General features: G+C 33.6%; 1 protein-coding gene across 7 annotated transcripts in view; it reads right to left on the reverse strand.

The window, feature by feature from the left end:
* KIAA0825 (KIAA0825 ortholog) overlaps nt 1–22,165 on the reverse strand; it is a 252,687-nt gene that overhangs the window by 124,221 nt on the left and 106,301 nt on the right. For all 7 annotated transcript variants that reach the window (XM_035310864.1, XM_035310865.1, XM_035310863.1 and 4 more), the window contains 5 exons: nt 17,605–17,744; nt 8,675–8,863; nt 6,941–7,174; nt 4,670–5,078; nt 532–688 (listed from right to left, as the gene is read on the reverse strand). In XM_035310864.1, coding sequence (XP_035166755.1) covers nt 532–688; nt 4,670–5,078; nt 6,941–7,174; nt 8,675–8,863; nt 17,605–17,744 — 1,129 coding nt within the window. The remainder of the gene's footprint in view (nt 1–531; nt 689–4,669; nt 5,079–6,940; nt 7,175–8,674; nt 8,864–17,604; nt 17,745–22,165) is intronic.

Genomic DNA, 22,165 nt, shown 5'->3' on the forward strand with positions numbered 1-22,165 from the left:
TGTAATTTCAAAAGCTCTTTAACTGAACAGTTACCTAGATTAAGTAAGATTTTCATTTGGATGCATTTACTTCCTTAGTACAGATGTGAGGTTTGTTTGTTTGTTTTTTAAATCTGAAGAATTGATTTACCACATTTAATTTTACTTCCTGTAACAGTCAATTTTTCAATAAACTTGCCAGTGTGGTGTGTCTTTTTTTTTTTTTTTTTTCCCCCTCCTTTTTAAAACTGTGCTTAAGCTCCTAAAATGTATCTATGGTCTACAATATAAATCTAAAGGAAGTTTATGTGCCATAATACAGTAATACAGTTTAAGTACATAAATAAAATCTACATTGTTTCCCCATAAAGTAATCTCTTCTGTACAAATGCAGAAAAGCCTGAACTGAATGGATTCTATTACAATACAATATAGGATTTCATATTGACTTTAAGAAGCATTATCACCTCCTTGACTAACCCTTAGCTGCCAGCAGACGCTGCCTCAGGCCAGTACACACCTAATTGCTCGGTAAAAAGGCCGTTTCCCTACCTCATTGAGCCGGATGATGTGATAAATTTGCCTCAGGTACTCGCTGCCACCTGGTTTGTGGCAGATATCCAGGACCATCATGTTTATTTTCTGCTCAGTGAATCCAAGTGCAATGCCTTCTTCCTCTAACGGTGCACCTTCCACTGCAACAGAGCTACTGGAACATGGAAAATTGAAAAATATTCTTAAACTACTAAAAATCAAAAGTATTAATACAAGGTCAGATAAAAACACACGTAAAATCCTTAAACATTTGGCTTGCACACCACAAGTGTTGCTGTATACATTTCTGAAACCTCCACGCTAAAAAATGTTAAACAATTAAATTATTATTAAAGATAACATGATAGTATTACACAAATTTTACTGATTTTAATCAGAAAGACCAAAAACTTAAAACAGTCTTTACTGTAAGGATGTACAAGAAGCAAATATATATATTTTTTATTTTCTTTTCCACTAGAGAAGTATCTTTGCCATTCCCAGTAGCATTTGCATTCGATCTTTTGAACATTTTTCTTTGCTTGTCGCTGCACATATTAAAGCCTAATTAACATGTCAGAAAGGTAGCCATTACTCTAAGTATAGGTTAGAAATTTTAAAATGAAGTCTTTTTCTTTCCACTGGTATGCTGGTAACCATTTCAAAGGTACCTACTTGCCACTTGTTGCACTTTTTGCCCTGTACTTTTTTTTTTTTTTTCCTTCTTAATAATGTTAGTGTCCAACTGCTAAAAAAGGAGAGGATTAAAAAAAAATAAAAATGAAGGTGACAGGCTGAAAAGCCTCAAAAAAAAAAAAAAAAAAAAAAAAAGGGACATTCAGAACTCTGACTATTATTAGACTGCTCTCTGGATAAAAACATAAGTTACCAGGTCTCTAGTTGCTTAATATTGTAGACTGGCAAAGTATTTAAAAAAAAAAAAAAAAAAAAAAAAAAAGTACTGAAGATAATTCTTTCCTCCAATTTTTGAAGATAACTTTTTCCTCCACAAATGTATGTTGGTATCCAGACACGTCAAGAACTTGAAAGACCAACTGAAAATATTATGCATTCTCCAATCTTTATTTTGATTAATTTAAAGTCTACAAAATAAGCACTCTGATTAAAACAACCAAATCCCCACCCCCAATGTTTTACTTTTTAGAAGTGAAAAAATACAAATACTTTGGTATTGTCAGCTGTAAGTTGCAATTTACTGTTGAAAATGTGCAGCGATTACCAAGTTAGTTCTGCTGAAAGTTGCTGCTTGACCTGAAGGCTCACTTAAATGCTGCACAGCTGCTGGACATTAAAGCTGATATTGCTTCCACATGCAGCTTCAGAACTTCCTACAGAGCAAATAGTTTCAAAATATAAACTATAATTTTGCTCTTTGCTGAATGGAAGCAAGGGATACTCTGTTATTATGGTGTATTTTACACAAAAGCTTCAAAGACATTGATCTTTAAACTTAAAGCACGCTTAAGGCTGGTGCTTCAATGTCACATATAGATATAACCTGAATTTCTTGTCAAACTTCTTAGCGATTGACATTGAAAAAGTTGAGGACCTCTGACAAAGGAGTGTATCAGTGTCAGCACCCAAATTGTATCCTTTCCTGTCCGTCAGTGTGCAGGTGAAGCAGATGATTGGATTCAGTCAGTGCTATGATTAATGAGTTCCTCTCTGGATTTGGGACTGCCTATCAATCATGTCATTAGGAAGAATGTGCCCTGAAAGAGGCAGACCTCAGCCAAGGAATAACTGCATTCATCTTAATCTGTATATGCACCCAGCCAGCCAAGTCAGGGTCACCATGATGAAAAACAATACTCTTCAACTCGACAAATTACTTTCCAAAGACAGACATTTCTTTTCTTTCTGGGCAGCGTGCTCTTTCAGAACCTAACGTGACTGTTTACAGCTCTGGTGCTACTATAAAGTGAAGGTTATTTTAATGAATAGTAATGCTTTCAGGCGGTACACAAGACAGGCAATGAATACAACAATCTTTCACTGCAATTGTTTTTCCCTAAAAATTAAGTTGAATTTGTATGCCATAATGCAACAACCTATATAATATTCACACTTTTTGTGAAGCTGATTCCTGATAACAATAATGTAACATAAAATGATGCAAGACTTGCTTATAAAAGTCTGGTGCACATCAAAGTTGTTTTCCACAACTGGGTCTGTGAATCACACATACGTTTTTGGATTTCATTGTTTTTATTTTTCTTCCACACACTGCATATATTAAAAGTCTATGAACATATATGAATATACATAAAAATGCATGTGCATAAATTTACCCACTAAATGACTGAATTATAAAAGGTTATACAGAATGTATTTTTACAACAAATATAACCATTCTGATTTCAAACAAAATCACATAAACATCACAATAGCGTCCTTGAAAAAATCCGCCTTTAGTTTAGTGGTTATGCAATCGTTACCTAGTTTAAGTAATTCAATTTCAGCTTTAATATATTAGTTTTACAATTGGCATTTGTAACGATATTTTTTCTCTACACTGCATATCTTAGCTACCTAATAAATACATTTTTTCTCCCAGTAATTGACTGTTGATACTTGTATACAAAATAGAAAAATAACATTTATTCTGCACTCCTATTGTAGAAATCCCACTGAAGTCAGGAAAGTTTCCTAGCTGCATCATGTATCTACTCACTCAGAGAGTTAAGTAATGCATTCTTCAGTTTCTTAAGCTTACTGTTAGAAACCCTGATCACAAACTGGTTCTCAATTTGGAAGACACTCTAGACATACAGAAAACATTTTTCCACAGTATGATACCTGTTATGGATAATATATTTTGCATTTTTCTGATATGTTAGAAAATTCATAGTACTTTAAAATTCTCACCTTCAGCAGACTTGCAAATGTTCTCTAAGAGCTAAAGCTTTAGTATCGCAATATTTGTCTTACACTGCATTTATATCATTTTTAAAAACACCTGTTCTATTGGTAAATTAGAAATTCTATTATGACGCTATCCTATTAAGTATCTACACATTTTGGGCATCATCATTTTTTGGTTTTGTTGTCCCATGATTGTTTCAGGGGCTGGCATCTGGCTTCAATCCTTTAATCACTTGATTAGAGCTTGTAAATTAGTATTAAATGGATATGTAAAAGATCACAAAGGTCAGTGTCAATGAGCATTTGTGTGACACTACTGCCATTTAATACTACTCTTGTTGCCTGACTACTTGTAGGAACAGGATCCTGTACCTTAAAGTGCTGCATGAAAGCCTCTTCATTAATAGCAGTGATTCCTGTCTACAGTCACTACATTGTTTATTTATGCTGATAATTACTGTAAGGATGGTAATGACTGGAACCTCCAAGGATATTCATGGAGATAAAACCACACAAACACATGAAAAAAAGAAACACACAACAACAACAGCACACCCTTACTTTCAGTGTACCAACTGTTTAATTCACTGAGTCCTGTCACTCCAATAAATCTAATATTGGGAAGTTGACAAAGAGTGTTTTTACAACGTGGAACACAACTTCAGCATTAAAACAGGACTACGAACATGTTGACGTTTACAGAAATTCTTGAAAAATCATTATAAGGACTTAAAAACTTGGACCTAAATGTCAAATCTGCAGGGAAAGTTGGTATTTCCTCAGAAAGGCACAGCAGGGTATTTTCTTGTCCTGTTTTGATATATCCTACTTGCCCCCAGGGTTAGTTATGTTTTAAAAGGAAGCATGCTTACTTTTTAATCTCAGATGAACATGGAAAGCCTTTTATAGTCCCTCTTAATTTAATCACTAGAGCAAAACTCATTTATAAATGCATTGCGGTGTCCTCTAGTCAGTGTACCTGTTCATGTTCTGAAAGATATACTGACCTTTTTGGATCATCACGAATATGTGAAAAAAAAAAATGGAACATTCTAAGCACCATAAAAAAGACTTCTGAAACAACTGTTTCAGACATGCAATTCACTTGCAAAAACATACTATGGCACCATCAGTATTAAGAACAAGTCTATTTCATATAATATCATTGATTACCTAAACATTTTTTTCATTGAGCAACAGGCATAAACACGTAATTTATTCAGTAATATAAAAAATAAACAATAGCATTTGAAAAGTATTAGATTCTTACCAGTCTGTGCTCAATTTTCTTGCCTTCAGCAACTGGCTTTCGATCCAGTTTGGTCTTTGCTGTTCAATGCTCTGTATAACCTTCTGGGTCACTTGTTTAGGACCACTTTTCTGTTTTCCCATAATACTTTCTAAGCACACACGAATTAAACTGAGTTTTTCTTTGCTCCATCTGTCAAGTGTTGCACCTGTTAAAAGTTCTGCAGTATTTCCATCCTCAAATATCCGACATATAATTACAATCAAGTTCCAGACAAGCAGACCAGCTTTCTTCAATTCAGCAAAGTTTCTTGACATTTTTCTCTCAGCCAGAAAAAAGAAGTACTTAATTGGGGGAGGCAAACATGCAATCACTGTAGGTAACTTGCTGATTACAATAGATACTGCCTGAGCTGCAAGCCTTGTGAAGCCTTAAAAAAAGAAAGAAAAGAAGATATGATTAACATTAACATTCTAGTTCTATCACAGCAAGCTTCTGAATGTTGTATGATAATTTCTAACTTTCTTTTGTACTGAAAATGGGTAAAGAGCATTAAGTGCTCAACATTGTAGCTTGACTTGTATTATGCTTCCTCTATATAAATCCACCAAAATCTAAACAATAACATGAATTAGAGAACCTACAAAATACAGAATTCACACTGTGACTCTGTTAACAATTAATCTTGCTGTGCACAGTTATTACAGAACAAATTAAGAACACCCAGGTATTCTGAATGGTAAAAAAAGTTGCCTTCAAAAATGTAGTGCAATATTTTTTTCAAGAGATGAGAATTGTACTGAATGTCTCAGGATATTGCATACATTCATAATCTTGTTTTCTATCAGTCCTTTTTTATATTCAAACCTACAAAATTTTAGTTTATCAGCTTTCATAAAAGAAGCACGTGCTACACAGCACACCATTTTAAGCACTACAGGTATTAACAATAAGCATAAAAGCAACTGCAGAAAATATGCTGTTGAAAAACCAAAGGCATATCTAAAATGAAACGAACCAAAAGGTAAGCTACAATGCAGATTCAAGTGTGGATTAAAAATAACAACACACAAAAAAAGACAACAAGAAGAAAACAAAAAGAAAACAAACAAAAAACAAGTAAACCTTTATTCCCTTCCACTTCTAGTCTCAACTGTTCTTTTTTTATTATTTATTTTTTTTTATTTTTTAAAAAAAGCACATTTGCTCACGTATCTAAGCCTTACTTCTCCTCTAGTCCTATCAGACCAGGCTTATCAGACCAGCCTGAAATAGTCATAGAAGTTCTGCAGTAAAGTTCATTTCTTGCAGTTAGAATGCCATGAGACTCAGTGAGAACACTGCTACAAAAGTGTGCATCGAGATGCTGAAGAAAAGATATATGGAAAGAATAGACTGATGGCACAGCACTCTGAGGCAGGCTTTCCCACAATCTACATTTCCAAAAATTTATGCAAAAAATTACTACAGTTATTTGTATTGTATTGAAAATGATCAGGTGGCAATAAATTTCTGGTGAAATTCCACAAGTTAGCCTTTTGAAAGGATGGAGGGCTTAGGCACTTACAAAAGTATCTTTGCATCCAGTCACCTTCGAAATATATCCTGTTATATACATTATTTCTCTTTCTTCAGTCATTTTTTCAATAGTCAAGCACCACGGAATTCAGCACCAGTTTTAGTGCTACGCAAAAATAAATTGTTGTGGTGTGAAGTTGAGATGAAAAAGTTGGTATAATTTCAGTCAACACTACATGCCTAAATTTAAACTGTCCAGATTGAAAAGTTGATAACCATGAGAAGTTATAGCCATTAGGGCAAGAGCATAGATATTATGCTTTACATGACCTTGAATCCCTCCTTACCACTGCCAGATGCTTAAAAAAATAATAATAAAAAATCATAATTTAAATGGTACTGTTATTATCAGTACTACAGGACTGATTATTTTAAAAAGCTTGTTGGTGTATGCAAGGGTATAAGCCTTAAGCAAAGAATAAACAAACAAGCTAAATTTTAGTGCTAAACATTTTAAAAAACAAACAAACAGCAAAGCAGACAGCCTCCCACCACCCCCCCCAAAAAAAAATAAAATAAAATAAAATAAAATGACAACAATTAAACAACAACAAAACAATCAAACAAAAGCAATCAACAGGATGTTTGGAATCTGTTTTCCTTAAGGTTAAACGGCAACTCTCATGAAGTTTAAATATTTAATTTTAATATGTGCACATTAAAGGGTTAACAAGCCCTTAGACAAATTTATGTGAGAGCATAAATGTCACCCACATTTCCCAGACTCCTTTCTCTTCATTTCCCGGGGTGTATAATTCCATTCCTTTGGAACTGTTTTCAGTAAACTTTCAGGAACTATTTGCTTGTGCTGATATGTTCCATAGTTTTCTGTTGCCTCCCATGAATGCATCAAAGAAATTATCTGCTTCACTATGCCCTTGACTGAATTAATCAAAGTCAACTTCAAGCATCTGATAACCTCTGGCTCCGACTCGCCACAACTGGAAACTTCAGAAGAAAGAATTATTAAATATTCAGTGAGTGTACAGTCATTTGTTCAAATCTGTTTCAGAAAGAAGTGTTGCAGAATTCTTATGGAAATAAAAGTAACAACATTAGGATTCAAAATACCTTAGATCTATCAGCCTGTTAACAAATTAGAAAAACAGTATAAAGCAAAACAATGTAGCCTCTTGTACCATCTTAATACTGTACTGACAGAAAATACAATTTAATTTTTTTCCTCTTCTTCGTGGCTTCTCTATCAGGATTTTCTTCAAAATTTAATCTGATTAATATTTTCCTTTTTATTTGGAGTACACTTAATTACTTGCTAGACATTAATGAGTAAAGCAGATATCCTATTTTTTTATTACTTCCTTGTCTTGACAGTATTAATATAGTGGCATTTCTTAGCTAACCAAACAGTTTTACTAGAGAACAGAAAAGGAGAAAGGATACTTTGGCAAGAAAAATGCATAAGAATAATAGTCATCAACAGAGACATAGCATGTTATCAGAGATTGCATGTTGAAAATGGAACATCTTAAATACAGTTATTGACATTACAACAAGTATCAATCTTCTCCGCATTCTTTACACCACAGAGAGCTGCAGTTTCTCCATTGCAATGGAGCAGCAGTTGTCAGGCAGAGTGCTGCAGGACATATCAGAGATATTTTTTGCCATGCTTCCCGCTAAGGTCCTTTGCCCTAACTTTTGCTTGTCTATGCTTTTTCTGGTCTAAGTTTTTTTCTTCTCTGCAGGGTCTTTCTCAAAGCTTCCTCACAATATTTCTACCTTTTTCCTCTTCTTAAGGCTCAGATTTCCACTTTTTGTAATGCCATTTTCCTCAGAGGAATACACGAGCTCTTTCAGCACCAGTATTTTCTGTTTTGTGATATTCTTATTTCTGTTACCCCATATTCCTTCTCCTGTTTTCATACTTCCTTTTCTTTTTAGCCATCATTTGCAATATCATCCTTCTAAACCTCATCTCTCTTTTCTAGTTGAATATGGATTTTCCTTGGGGGCACCATGAGTTGCTGTAAACACGAGGGCAAATCTGCCTTTCCATGGAAAGGAGTCTGTCTGTTTTTTGGCAGCAGAGTCTATATGCCCATCAGACTAGGCCTGCGTCAACAGTAGTCCTTTTTTTTCTTCTTCTACTCCCCTTCAGTTGATTCTCACTTTTAAATAGAGTTATTAAATGCACAGGGACAAAGATCTTGTGTTGGTAAGAACCTACAGACAATACCTGCTGCCAACCTGCTGGTAAGACAAACTCTTAAGGAGATCCTGGTCTACCATACTTCTGTTCTTTCTTTTCTCCAAAATTTCCACCGTTCCTACAGTGACCTGATCGCTGAGAACAATTTACAGTATAATTTTGAAGAAACATACAATCATTTAATCAGATTTATTAGAGCAAAAATAGTATGCACTACATGTCTGAAAACTGACAAGGTTTAACACCAGATTTGAAATACTTTCTAATAAACTAAATACCTGTCATGCTGTATAAGTAATCCCACAAGTGCTCTTTTTCCATGTAGGTCTCAAAAGCAATTCCTAGTGATTTGGGTGACAAAATGCAATGAGATAATACTGTGAAGATTGCTTCAATCAGAGTAGGCTCTTTTTTATTTATCTGTTCTGAGAGGGAACTTTGTTCTTCGCAATTCAACACTTCACTTCCTTCAAAATAAACAAAACCATTGTTAACAATTTCCAAGTAATTCAAGTCATAGAAACAGATAGTATAAATAAAGAAACAGCAACAACAACAAAATAAAAGCAAGAAAACTTTATCTGAAAAATATTTCAAACAATATTAACACTTACAGATACTGAAATCTTTTCTCCCCTGCATAATGACATTTGACTGTCCTTTTGAATTATATGTAGCCATTAAGAAAAAACAAAAAACACAAACAAAAAAAAACAAAACAAACCAAAAAAAAACACACTAAGGAATATGCCTATTTAATTAAAAAAAAACAAACAAACAAAACAACAACAACAAATAACACAACACCTTAGTATATAACTGGAATTCAATTATTCACTAAATATTAATCAAAATTAAGTTGGACTATTTCCATAGAGTCACAGTCAAAAATTATTATTGTTTAGCTTGTCTCAACAATATATTAGCCTTGAAATTATAGAAATTGATTTGGTTATATAAAATAAAGTGAAGTCACTGCTGCACACTCCCCAAACTGACTTAGATTTGTTTTTCAGCATAAGATGAAACTGAGAAGAAATCAGTTCTCTGAAACAAAATCTGAGCCCTTCTAAGATACAAACTCATATGTTTTTAAAGTTAACTAGTGATTTTCATAGCTTGGCGTGATAACAGGTTATATATTTCTAAATGCTTTTCATAATCATTTAAAAACATTCTGCCAGCTGAAGGATAAAGATGTGTTTAAACCATTCTATGGCTTTGACTTGTGCTGACATTACAGATGATTCTTAACATATGTCTGGGATATCCTTTTGATGTTAATGATCCTAATAAATGGCCATAACAAGATGCAGTTAAACACCTCTCAGTCAAATGTATAGTTTGCAAAAGTGAAAGTTTATATGACTGATTTTATGTTTCTATAAGACTGAATTATGTTTGAAAATGTTGTATGTTTTATGCCAGTTTGGCTGGCCCTATCTTTAGTAACCTGTGCAGGAGAAAGATAAAAGAGACACAGTTTCTAGGCTTATTCTTCATAGTGGTTCAACTATGAACCACTTCAAAATCTCCTACAGAGGATAACTACAGTTTTCCAATCAGCTCCGTGAATGAGTTGAGAACGTTGTAAAATACAAGAATCTCACTTTAATCTGCTCTGCATTCCTGCAATCTAATTCACATGTTATTGTAAACCATACAGATTTTGTAGTGAAACCTAATATAAACAGCCCACAGGATGAAGAAATCTGAAGAATAGGACCAATCATTTCATAACCAAGCTCTTTCTCCCCTCTACCCTAGAAGGCAGGAGACAGATTGTCCATTCGATTTTTTGTTTAGTCAGCTTTTTTACCTAGGAGTTGAGTGAGCTGGCATACTGTGCTAAGACATCTTTCAATGCCAGATGCTCCTAAGTCAAATGGATTCCTCTAATTCACACAAACCAGTGATATGTTGTCTAATATAGACATGAGAAGGAAAGAACCGAGAAAACAGAAAAAGCAGTTCAAAAAGAAAAATCCAGAAATACTCCAAACATAGGACAAAAATTTGAATTGAACTTTCATTAAATTTACTTGAAGTAGTTTTTAAATTAATCAAATTCTAAGGTTTGCTGAGAAAAATCTAGATTTTTCTAAATCTAATTTTAATTAAATTTCTAATTAATTCTAAAATTAATTCTGACTAATTCTAAAATTAAATTTCTAATTAATGCTAAATCTAATTTCTAAGTTTTCTAAGTTAAAAAAAAATTAGATATTACGTAAACTGTCTTTGCAGAACATGATGAGAAATTGTTTTATTTAAAGGGGCTTATGATTTAAAATTAAAGCTATATTTCCTCTATGGCAGTACCACATGGAAAGTTCAAGATACAGCTTCTTAACTTTTCCAATTAATTTGGTGATATCAATGAATTCAGGTAAATGGAAAGAAGTATAAAATAATTTGGGGGGAGGAAGAAGTTGGACATGTATCTTCTTATAACTGGTTAATAATGTCGTGTTTTTAAGTAAAAATCTTTGGGAATCCACTGGGAAACCATTACAAGGCTAAGCATTAAAAGATATGAATGCTTTCATCTGTTTTTTCTTGTTTTGCCCTGAAGTAAACATTGCCCTTATTGTAAGAAAATCTGACCCTTCAAAGCTCAAGATGAAATGTGGCATCCTTGAGTTTTCTGACTTAGAAATTGGCAGAATAATGTCAGCTGGTTTAAAGGTTTATCTAATTGATCGGTACAGCTGGTTAAATATTATGAAGTAGAGTCTACAGAAAGATATGTAGATTTCTCTTACCTTAGAATTTTTTTTTTAACATTTATTAGCTCACCTGTCATAACATTAAATATTCATCTTACTGTGAACTCCAATGCAGCCTTCTTGTTAATCATCACATAAGAACAGCATTTATATGATAGGCATAATACTTACTGCCCACTGATGCTTCCCTCTCTCTCTCTCTCTATTTTTTTTTTTCACTCACCACATTTGTATATCAAAAGCTAATCTCTGAAGGCAATCTAAAGCTCCTATTGGTAGCTCAGATGCTTCTTTTTCCTTTTAGCTGTACTTTTATCCTTACATAAATATGGTTATACACTTATCTTATGTACTTGTCAAGTACAATCTTCTATTGGTTACTCCCATAAAGTCAAATATTCCAAATGCACAGAGGATGCCAAAATATGTAAAATTTAATATAGTATTATTAATAAATACCTTTACAAGAATGTCATGTACTTAGTGAATAACAGCTATGCTTTAACCAGTCACAAGGAATCACTCTTCTTATGACAAAATAATGCACTTAACCTCCTAGGATAGTACAATGTATTTTAAGGACGTATCTTCAAAGAGGCAGACATACAAGTATAATTTATCCATGTATCTTTCTTACTGATAGAAATACCTCCCAGTAACTTGCTGACATTATCACACTTATCCAGATCTTTTCTGCTACTGGTTTAGCTATGAAACGAATCTTACTGAATTTAGAAAATCTGCAGTTTTTGACTGTAGACTTCTCTTTCCCTATTGAATCCTTACCAAATAGACAAGCTTAGAACAGTTATGCTGTATTTTTTGATGAAAAGAGGTAGTCAAAATTCAAATTTCTTCATGCTCCTTCAGTCAAGAAGAGAAACTGATGAAAGAATAAGTTACTTCAGATATGGTTCTTTTGTTTGCCAACAGAATAACACTTCTGTTTTCTTTATAGTTTAAATAACAGCAGCTGAAGAAAATACAAAGAATGCAAAAATATTTTATTTGTTTATAGAACAAATACAGAAATATCTTTCAGCAAGCATTCTGTTCTGATTGCTTCTTTGCACTATACTCTCAGTGCCTCCTCTGTGACCTTTTTTGTTTGTTTGTTTGTTTTTTTGTTTGTTTTTCTCTGCTCTGGCAGATGACTTTACTTGTCTCTCATAGACTTGCACACTTCCAATGCAGTCATTCTCCAGTCAGCTTTGACTGTTAGAATCTCTTGTACATTTATATATAACTTCATTTCAGCAGAAAGTCTATTATTTTAGGTTTTTACTCCAAAAATAAATTTTGGATCGTATTACTTCTGTCCTGAATGAAATGCAGATCTTATTCCTACCCTTTTGAGTTCGGTGAAATAAAAATCATAACATCCCCCATATTAGCTGCTACCTAAGAATCCAATCCAATTTACTTGTGACAAGTAAAAAAGCAAAACAGAAGACCAAAAAAAGACTGTAACAATTTTTTTATCACTTTTTTTTTTTTTTTTTTTTTTTTTTTTTGTAAATTATTATCACAGTAGCAATCTACTTCTGTGGCTGCATATTCATACCTCACCAATCTCATACTATTTTGCACTTGTTCAGATTCTTTTATAGTATTTTCTCCCTCAACATAGCTTCACAGAAAGAAATAGTTTCTTTCCAGCTATCTGGGAAGAAGCTTCCACTTACGACTGTCCGAATTAATTGCTTGTATGAAATCTTGTGTGTGTGAAATGCAAAAATCATCACTATCATATCTCAGACCTTGAATGTAGAGAGGACAGAATGACGAAATTGTTGCTAAAGTATGATGAGGTATTATTGAATTTAGTCCTATGGCCACATTACATTCCTTGTATTACTGTTTTGGGGATTGACACTGTACAGGTCACCCTCTTAAGTATTTGCCTGGAGCTCTAATGTACCCAGAGATTCCTACAGGAACCGATCAGGTCTCTACTTTTTAAAATTAACCATGTGACCATATCTCAAAGGCACAGAGATATGCATAGATATATCACATAGAGTATCTTCACATTTTATCAAGAGAAGATGTGTGACTTTTGACAGGGCTTTATTACAGTCCAAATGGAAACTATTGCTTAATACTTTCAGAAACTCCCATAAAACCTCTTGGCTGGTTTCTTTAGCTTATCACTGGAAAGTCAACAAAAGAAAAAGGATATCTGATTTAGATCCCTTTTCCACTGACCTTCCAGCTAGGACTACTTCATCTCAGTATACCCTACTACTGTTTAGCCTCATTGTTTTTTCAAGTACAGTATCCACAAAAAATTACTGGTCAGACAGGTATTTGTAGAAGACACACCTTTAAAATAATTTTCTAATCTTGTGATGTTAGGCTGCCATGATACAGTTTACAATTATGAAGAAGCTAAGAAAACTTTTAGGAGTTCTGGACTCCGTTCTTACAAACCTCTGTGTAGCCTCATACTGTAGTCCAAAACTATTTGGAGCAGAGAGATATCTCTGCACAAGCATATCAGCTCCTCTAAGAAACATTTTGGTGCTCTCCTAATGAGGACAGTGTAATGCAGACTAATCCACAAGTTTTGTCAAAAAAATAGCGTGATTACATTTCGCCAGATCTGTTTCTGGTGGAACCATGGGACTCGTATTTTTTCCAGTTGCTCATTAGATTTTGTCTGACGACTATTCAATCCAAGCAGTTATTGCAAGGATGTACAATTACCTTCAAGTACTTGAAAACGAAGTTTTCAGTTGTTATACAGATTTAGCCAATGCAAGAAGTTTCTTTAGGGAACTTACATTGTCTTTTGTAACAACTTGTTGCTCTTACTAAAAGTTGCCTAAGTGAGGTCAGCTGGTAAAATTACCACCTTTTACTCTTCACCTAGAGCAACTTACAATAAATCAGTGTCATTTACATGAAAATGCTGCAAAATGCATTGTAGCTGTTAAAGAGCTGCTTCACAAAGGGCAATGAATTGGAATGGGCCAAAAAAAAAATAAAATCTTTCAGTTCCATATATATATTATCAAGTCATTTCTCTTCAAAGAAATTGGTTTATAAAAGCACAGTCTGAGAAAAATCTTCATATCTATTGGTGTCTAGGGAGTTGGCTGCACTACGTAATTTTACTTTCGCAGTGGAAGTCCTCCCCTCCCTGCTGCACTTGTGTGTGCAAAGTAAATTATCTCATTTTTAAGCTGTTCACATTTTTTGGAGGTCCAATTTCAGGTTTGTAGTCTTAACTTGCCACAGTGTATTAGCAAATGCCACTATCAGTTAATATTTGAGTTTTAGTGAAGACCAGGATATCATCTAGGTTTTAACTGCACGGGCTATATAATACCCATTTCCATTAGTCTCTCAAACAATATATTTTTGCAAACCAAAAACATTAGGTTAAATTGCCAATGGCCTTGTCCTGCCGTGAAAGCAGTTTTCTTCCAGTTTATCCCCACATGCCAGTATTCACTTTTATAGTTGTATGTATAAAATGAAATTAAATCTGTTTATCAAATGGAGTATCACATATTCATTATAAGAAATAAGGATTTTTAACAGGATTTCATGTTCATGAATTTGCTCGTGCTCTCTCTTCTTAAACAAAAGTATGTGTGAGGCCTGAGGACTGATTGAAGCCCTTGGACGTACCATGTTGATGATTTCTCAGTGACTTTCTTATCCGTTACTGGTAAACGGCAAGGTTGACTGAGTGGTTGCCTGTCGGTATTAATCCTGTGCTGGGAAGGGGTAGTTCAATACAGCTACTGCTTTTTGCTTTGCTACGTGAAGGATAACTCATGGTTCCTGGAAATAAAGGCTCTGAAACAAGAACTCACAGATTGTTCTGCTGGCATGCTATCCATTTAGCGAAAGTGTAGCAGAATTCTCAGAGTTCTCTTTCACCTTTCCCTTTTTCATATCAGCATCTGCTAGATTCAATAACTCATATCACACAAGCACCATTTTCTTTATTCCTCTATTATTTGTTACTTGTCAAAATAATCCATTTCTGTTTCATATCCATGGGTGATAAAGCAATTCTAGTTAAAAAAAAAAAAAAAAAAATCCCCCAAGAAAACTGCAAAACCAAATGTTTTCTCAGAAAATTAAAACAATATCAGATATTCATTATTTCTCCCCGCAAAGGCACAGCAAAGACATATAGACCCTTAACTGACTCAAAAATATGTCTTTAAAAACTCAGAATGCTGTGCATTGAAAACCAGTTCTGAGCATACATTACACTGTAATTAACAGTAATTCAACATACATAGGTTATTTAAACTTGTAGTTAAACTTGTAGTTTTAACTTTAAGTAAACTTAAACTTTAATTTAACTTATAGAGGTCCAATATCCAAATCCAATTTTCCAACTATTTTTGTAAAAAAAAAAAAAAAAAAAAAGTTGGAAAAATATGTCCCTTTTCTCCAATGGCAATACTCACTGAAGACATATAAATGGTTCAGTTTTGAGTATCCTGATTTATTGCTTTCCGTATGTTTGGTGTGTCAATTTTAGATTTGAGGAGCTTTCTAATTCTACGTACATTTCATATATCATGTTGCACATAAAGTATTAAAAGTACAAAACTTCTCACCTGTTCAGAGATCTTATATGTACATAATATGGGGTTTCGATAGCTTCATCAAATATGATACTCTTCTTAAAATATTCAGAAACACTAAATCACATGTACACACATCCTCTAAAATACTCTGAGACAACTCTGTAAATCCCAGCAGTACTTCCTACTATAATAAGGAAAATGTGTTAATTCTGACCCTTACCATGGTACAATTATATGAGAACAATGGGAATAAAATTAAATGTGTTTGTATGATGCCTACTAAGAGTATCCTGAAGTATACCAATAGTAAAAAAAATAAAAATAAAAATAAATAAAAAAGTCATTATATTGGTACAGTTTATGGAAGGAGAAAGAAACCCTGTGTGTAAAATCAAGAAAAATGTGAAAAGGCCCTTCTTTTTCAAAGAATTTTTATAATCTAGTTAAAGGTCACTGATTTTTTTTTTTTTTTTTGGCAGGGCAAATCATTCAAAAACTACTGTATAATAAGCTTTTTATCTCTTTTTATGCATAAAATTGCACATTGCTGGTTTACTCTTGATGAGTACATAATTCTGGAAGTTTTTTACCATACTAAACAAAAGAACCCTAAACTGTCATGACTAAGGTATAACTTATTAGTCCAGCCTTTCTTGTGCTTTCACGTAACAGCCCTCACTATCAAAAATTTTAGCATATCTAGCACCAGTAAAGTGGATGTATAGGAGAAGGAATAAAGATTATAATACTTTTACCATTATATAATTAAGCCTCATTGAAATTTAGAAGATATGCATCATTGTGGGTTTCAACTTTATCTAAACTGAAAGTTTATTCATAGCAATATTGCAATTACATTAATAAATTCTGTGTAAATAGCACATTTTCTAACTCACAGTCGCTCAAAAGGTTGGTCAGTCAATAGATGAAAACACATTCTGTCAGTTCATCCTTGTGATAATTTAAGCACCTACTAAAATTCAGTAGTGGATAGTGCTAGAGTAAGAATATGATCCCGATCAAGCATTTGTCAGTCTTTGTAAACGATGACAAATTTTTGAGTAGGTAAGTGAGTGCAGCGCAGTTCTCAATAAGATGCATGACAGAAGTGGAAACAATGTATCCACGACTCATGTTAGACCACTTTAAAATGACAAAATTAAATTAACTGAATTAACTAAATAATTAATTATGTTATTTTTAATACTATGTGACCTAATAGCATGTTTGATAAGTAGAGAGAATGTTTTTGCTAAACAAAGGCAAAAACTGATAGACGCTCATTCAATACTGTTGCAGAATTACGGCAAACACATGATTATTCCACCAACTTTTCAACAATCTGATCATTCGATGCAAAAGCTGTTAAAAGGGAAGATGTGAGAGAATTTGTTGCTTCAAATACAATGTTAGCAGAATTAAAAGAAAACCTCATAAAACCATTCTTTTATTTGCCCCACTTTCATAATGACATTAATTATAGTATTAAGAAGAGGGAGAACATAAATGTACTTCTAGAATACCTACAGTGATAAACATGCAATAACATAAACAAAACCTCTAAGAAGCTTTTCAGTGAAGAAACATAATTTTGAAAGTAATCTTTCAGATCCACACATTAAAAAAAATCTTTGTAAACCAGTTGTGGTACCAATGCACTCTTAACTTCAGAGTCATTTAGACTCCTTTGCATTTAAGATGTTAGCCTACTTTATCGAATTGTAGCCTGCTTTGAAGCTGTGAATACCCAGACTGACTGAAAAAAAAAAAATCATTAAAAAAGGAATGAACCTTCGTTTTTCTCTACCCGCTCAAGAACTGTCCTACTGATAACTGACATCCCAAAGTATTTAAGTAGTTAAAAATGAATTTGTGTTTCTCACTGATGTTCTTACAAAGATCAACGGCGTAAGTACTTACGTGAACTTCTCAGTAAAATTCTCACTAAGAGACAATCATGATGTAGCAAAGTTTCCAAAAGCAAGTGCACATTACAGTGTGGCTGGGATAAGAGCAGTTTCAGCTGACCCTGGGCTGCCATTTCTCCAGCTGATGGATTCCTTTCAAAATGCAAGATAAAGACGGAATAATATTGTTAATTTATCTATGAAATTAATATCCTTAAAGTGAGGATGTAATGCTAACTCCCTTAAATGTCAATTCCTCCCAGATTACTCTGAAAATGCTTTCATGCTTGCTTACTTTAAGGCAGCTCAGGGAAGGAATTACATTTAATCTCAACTAGCTAAAAGCAAATTAACATTTGGTAGTCTGCCAAAGTTATAACTGATACAAAGCAACTTCACTTATCTTTTTCATAGAACCATGTATAGCCTTGTTCTACCAGGCAAAAAGGAGTATTTTTGTGCTTGAATAAATTTCAGGCTATTATTCTTTAATTTACTAACATGTTAGTTGTTTAGTAAGAGCTCTGAACTGTCCTAAATGAAGGATATGAAACTGTTAATTTAAAATTCTGCATTAGACTGACCAATTCTTACACATAATAAAAAAAATCACCTGAAGTATTAGATTGGTTGGACTTCATTGCCAGCACAGAGATGTGAGAAAGCTTTCAAGGAGATTGTAGTTTTCTGTTTGCTGTTCCATGTTCTCCAGAAGTTTAGGTTTCCAAACAGAAATATTCTAGGGCTAACTCTGAACTCAGCCAATGTCCTAACACCAACTATTAGACTCATACTGGAGCAATTAAAATTATCGTGGACTTTTATTTCACCTTCACCAAATGTTTTCTGAGTTCAGCAAGCCGCCTCCTTGGGACTGAAGTTCCCATCCCTTCCCCTCCTGGCTGGTCTGCTGCCTCTAAGAGACCAGCGCATCTGGAATGCTTCACAGCCATCCTTGTAACATCTTTTTCTTTTCAAACACCCTTTTGCTGTTTCCTGGACAAATCCTGGGACCAGAAAGCATGCACAGTTCTGCAAGTTCTGCAGGAACTACAGGGAAACTACACAGGTTAAGTCTGTTGCTGGTGGCAAAGTGGGGACTCACTTCCTGTGCTCCTCATATTTTTTTATTCTCATATTTTCTTATTTCAGACATTCTAAATATGAAGTTTTCAAAATTGGTTTGTCAGTAAAATTTTTCTTGAAAGTCTAATTTTCCCTTATTAACTGGCATATACATTAATTTTACATTTAGACAAGATTTTGAGGGTTTTTGAAATTAAATTCTGACATCTTTAGCTATTCTATTTTGGTTGCAAGTTTATACAACAATAGTTGCTAACTTTGAAAGTTTATGCACTGCATATGCAAACTCTTATGCACATAAATTTTACACCTACCAGTTATAAAAACTACATATGCCTGAATGCATAAACTATGCAAGCATAAACATTTTCTGCAAGTACACAAACACTGTCAGCATCAGTTAAAGCCTTCTTCATCAGGATCTGTGTTTTCCTGCCGTGCTAGAAAAGAATTAATAGGCACCTGCACATTTACTTTATGTGACATTTATGTGCAGCTACTGGGACAAAACTAAAATGTTTTCATTCTGTGTTGCACATTTCTGTGACCATCTGAGCAGTCCAAGTGTGCCACCACCCAACTCAGCTTGTATGGGTGCGTGAAAATAGATGAATGCACAAAATCTTCACTGTTCATTCGAGGTTGCTATATAGACAGTGTATAAAACTAAAACCTGGAAATGAAAATGCCGGTTGACATGCTTCTCTGGTTTAGTCTCTCACCTGTGTGCTTCCACTACCAGAAATTACCAGGATGCCACAGATCTTGCAGGGCAACCTAAGAAAACCAAACTTCCGCAACACCACTTTCCTGCAGGACCTTTCTAGCACACTATTATACCAAAACTTCGCAGTTAATACTGCAATAGCCAAGGGGGCTATTTAATAGCCAATAGTAAAGGGGGATTTTACACACTTTGGCCTTTGGGATTTTAGCAATAAAGCCAATACCTCTGAGCAGCTAAGCAACATACTTGCCATGAAAACTCATGTACATCTTTTTTGATTTTTATCTCGTACATCATATATAATCCCTGATAATGTGGCACTGTCTCGAAAATGAAGTTTTTGCACGTAAGTACATATTGGATTCTAATAATATTTGTCAGAAATATATATACATATGCATTTAAATCTTGATTGAGCTTGCAGCCAAAATAACTTTTCCATATTTAAACACATATTATAAGCATACTTTAGGGTTTGCATTCTTAGCAGTATTACTGTCTACACTTTCAAGATTCATATGTACGTGAACTCCAATGCATTTTAAGAACTAATTAGTTGTTTGTAATACATGTTTAAATTCAAACAATTACTATATTCACACCAGACTCGGTACTCTGGCTGTGACTAAACTCAATATTTCACAAATTTAGTTAAATTATATGGGCCAGTTTCACTTTATTTATCTTTTTCCTTGAATGCCACGTTATGAAGTCTAGTAAGGTCAGTCACTGCCTTCAAAATACAAGGAAAGGGACAAGTTTGGTCAATTAGATTAATGAAGGATAATATTTTAAATGAATTCAGAAATAAATGACATTTTTAGAATATTTGAGTTGAAATAAAACTTGTCTGTCATTGACCAGATGGGAAGTTATCATGTTGTAATATACACCCGTTCTTGGCTCCTCAAGCCTCTTGCAAATTGAAATGTACAATGGTGTGACTCACTTGGAGGAAAAATAAAATATAGCAGACATTCCCTACAGCCATGAAGCTAGCACCAATAAATGCACTGAGAAGTTTTGTAACGTGCATATGGAGAGGCATATGTTCTCCCATCCTCGTAGCTCAGTACTAGTGAAAATAAGACTAGCCTCATAAAAAGTGACAAAAGGTGAAGTACATATAAATATCACACATATAAATGTTCAGTTTTGTACAGTAGAAGAAAAAAAAAAAAAAAGAACTCATTTGCAAAGGGTATGATTATGAACCCCAAATGAAGCAAAGAATGAATCACAATTACCACTAAAGGAACTGTAATATAAATTATAATCAGTAATTATTTATTTTGATAACCAACTATACAAAATGGGAAAAAAAAAAAAGAAAAAGAAAAAGAAAACCTCAAATGATAAATTCAACATTTTATAAGGAAAGTTGAAGTCAGATAGACAAAACAGACTGTAACCATATAAATATATGAGAACTAATGTAGAAAACATGGTTAAGTAGTGAATCTGTAAAAAAAATTAACAACTGTAAACAAAATTATTTCTAGGAACTTTCTCCTGAAATATCAAGGTTAGAAAGAGCAAATATTTTATATTTATGATAGGCTAGAGTCTTCAGAATTCACTTAAAAACTAGGTGCCCACAGCTGGGAGCTGTACAATGGCCTCTGCTTTCAATTTTGGTACAGACAATCAATATGTATATTTATTAACTAGGGAAAGAAAAATCATAAAATAATCTAGGAAAAAGTAGGATCCTCTAATTAACAGTTTTCTGCAATATGTAAACATAATGTATCTCGTTATTATTCTAAATGCAGTATTTCAAGAAAGAAAAACTTCTATATCAAAAATATACAGTGTAAAACCAATAACAAACGCATAACACCTCAGGATATGTTCCTCAAAATTACTTAACTTTTTTTTTTTTTTTTTTTTTTTCTGAGCACCTGAAAGGTGTGCTGTTAAAAGAAGACATTAAGTATTTTACCAACATAGTTTACTCATTATCACAAAGACAGCACATATACATAGACTATTATCACACAGGCACACTAACTATATGTTTTCAGAGTTGTCCTTCCTTTTGGACTTCTAATTTTCCCAGAAAAACAAAACAAACCTAATCAATCAAACAAACAAACAACAACAACAACAAAAATAACACAGAGAAGACACTTTGTTGGCTGGGGAGATGTATGCTTTCTCACCTTTCATCCAGAGAAAATAGGTCTGGAAAAGTTTTTTACTATTTATTCAAAATAAATCTGCCCCAAACAGCATCTACAAAATCATAATTCCACCTCAGAAAAGAGAACTCTTTAAGACTGAAATATTTCCTTTAGATACTTTTATGCTGCAAAATGTACTTGTTTATGAAGTCGTCTTCCAAAATTCAGAATTCACGCCATAATTTTAATTCTGAATACTAGCCTTGGACTAGGGGATCAGAAAAATTACTTTTTTTTTTTTTTTTCTACTGTGAGTCCTTAATGAAAGATAATTTTTCTCAGAAAGAGAATACATGCATTTTTAAGTGATCATGTAGTCATTTCCTCTCCTATACCCTCCCTTTCCTCTCCTTTCTCTCCATCCACGTGCAACTTTCAAAACCATTGACAAATTTCATTGAAATTTGATCCAGAGGTAGAGATCCCACATTATCTTTCAAGCTTTAGAAAAACTTAAAATCTGGGTTCAGTAGTTAATTCATTCTGTGGCATTTCAGTAGGCCAGTCACACAACTTTGACTCAGTCACAGCATCTATTGGGTTATTAGAGGCACCAGGAAAGGACATAACTACTG

The sequence above is a fragment of the Oxyura jamaicensis genome, chromosome Z (genome assembly GCF_011077185.1).
Source record: "Oxyura jamaicensis isolate SHBP4307 breed ruddy duck chromosome Z, BPBGC_Ojam_1.0, whole genome shotgun sequence".
NCBI lineage: Eukaryota > Metazoa > Chordata > Aves > Anseriformes > Anatidae > Oxyura > Oxyura jamaicensis.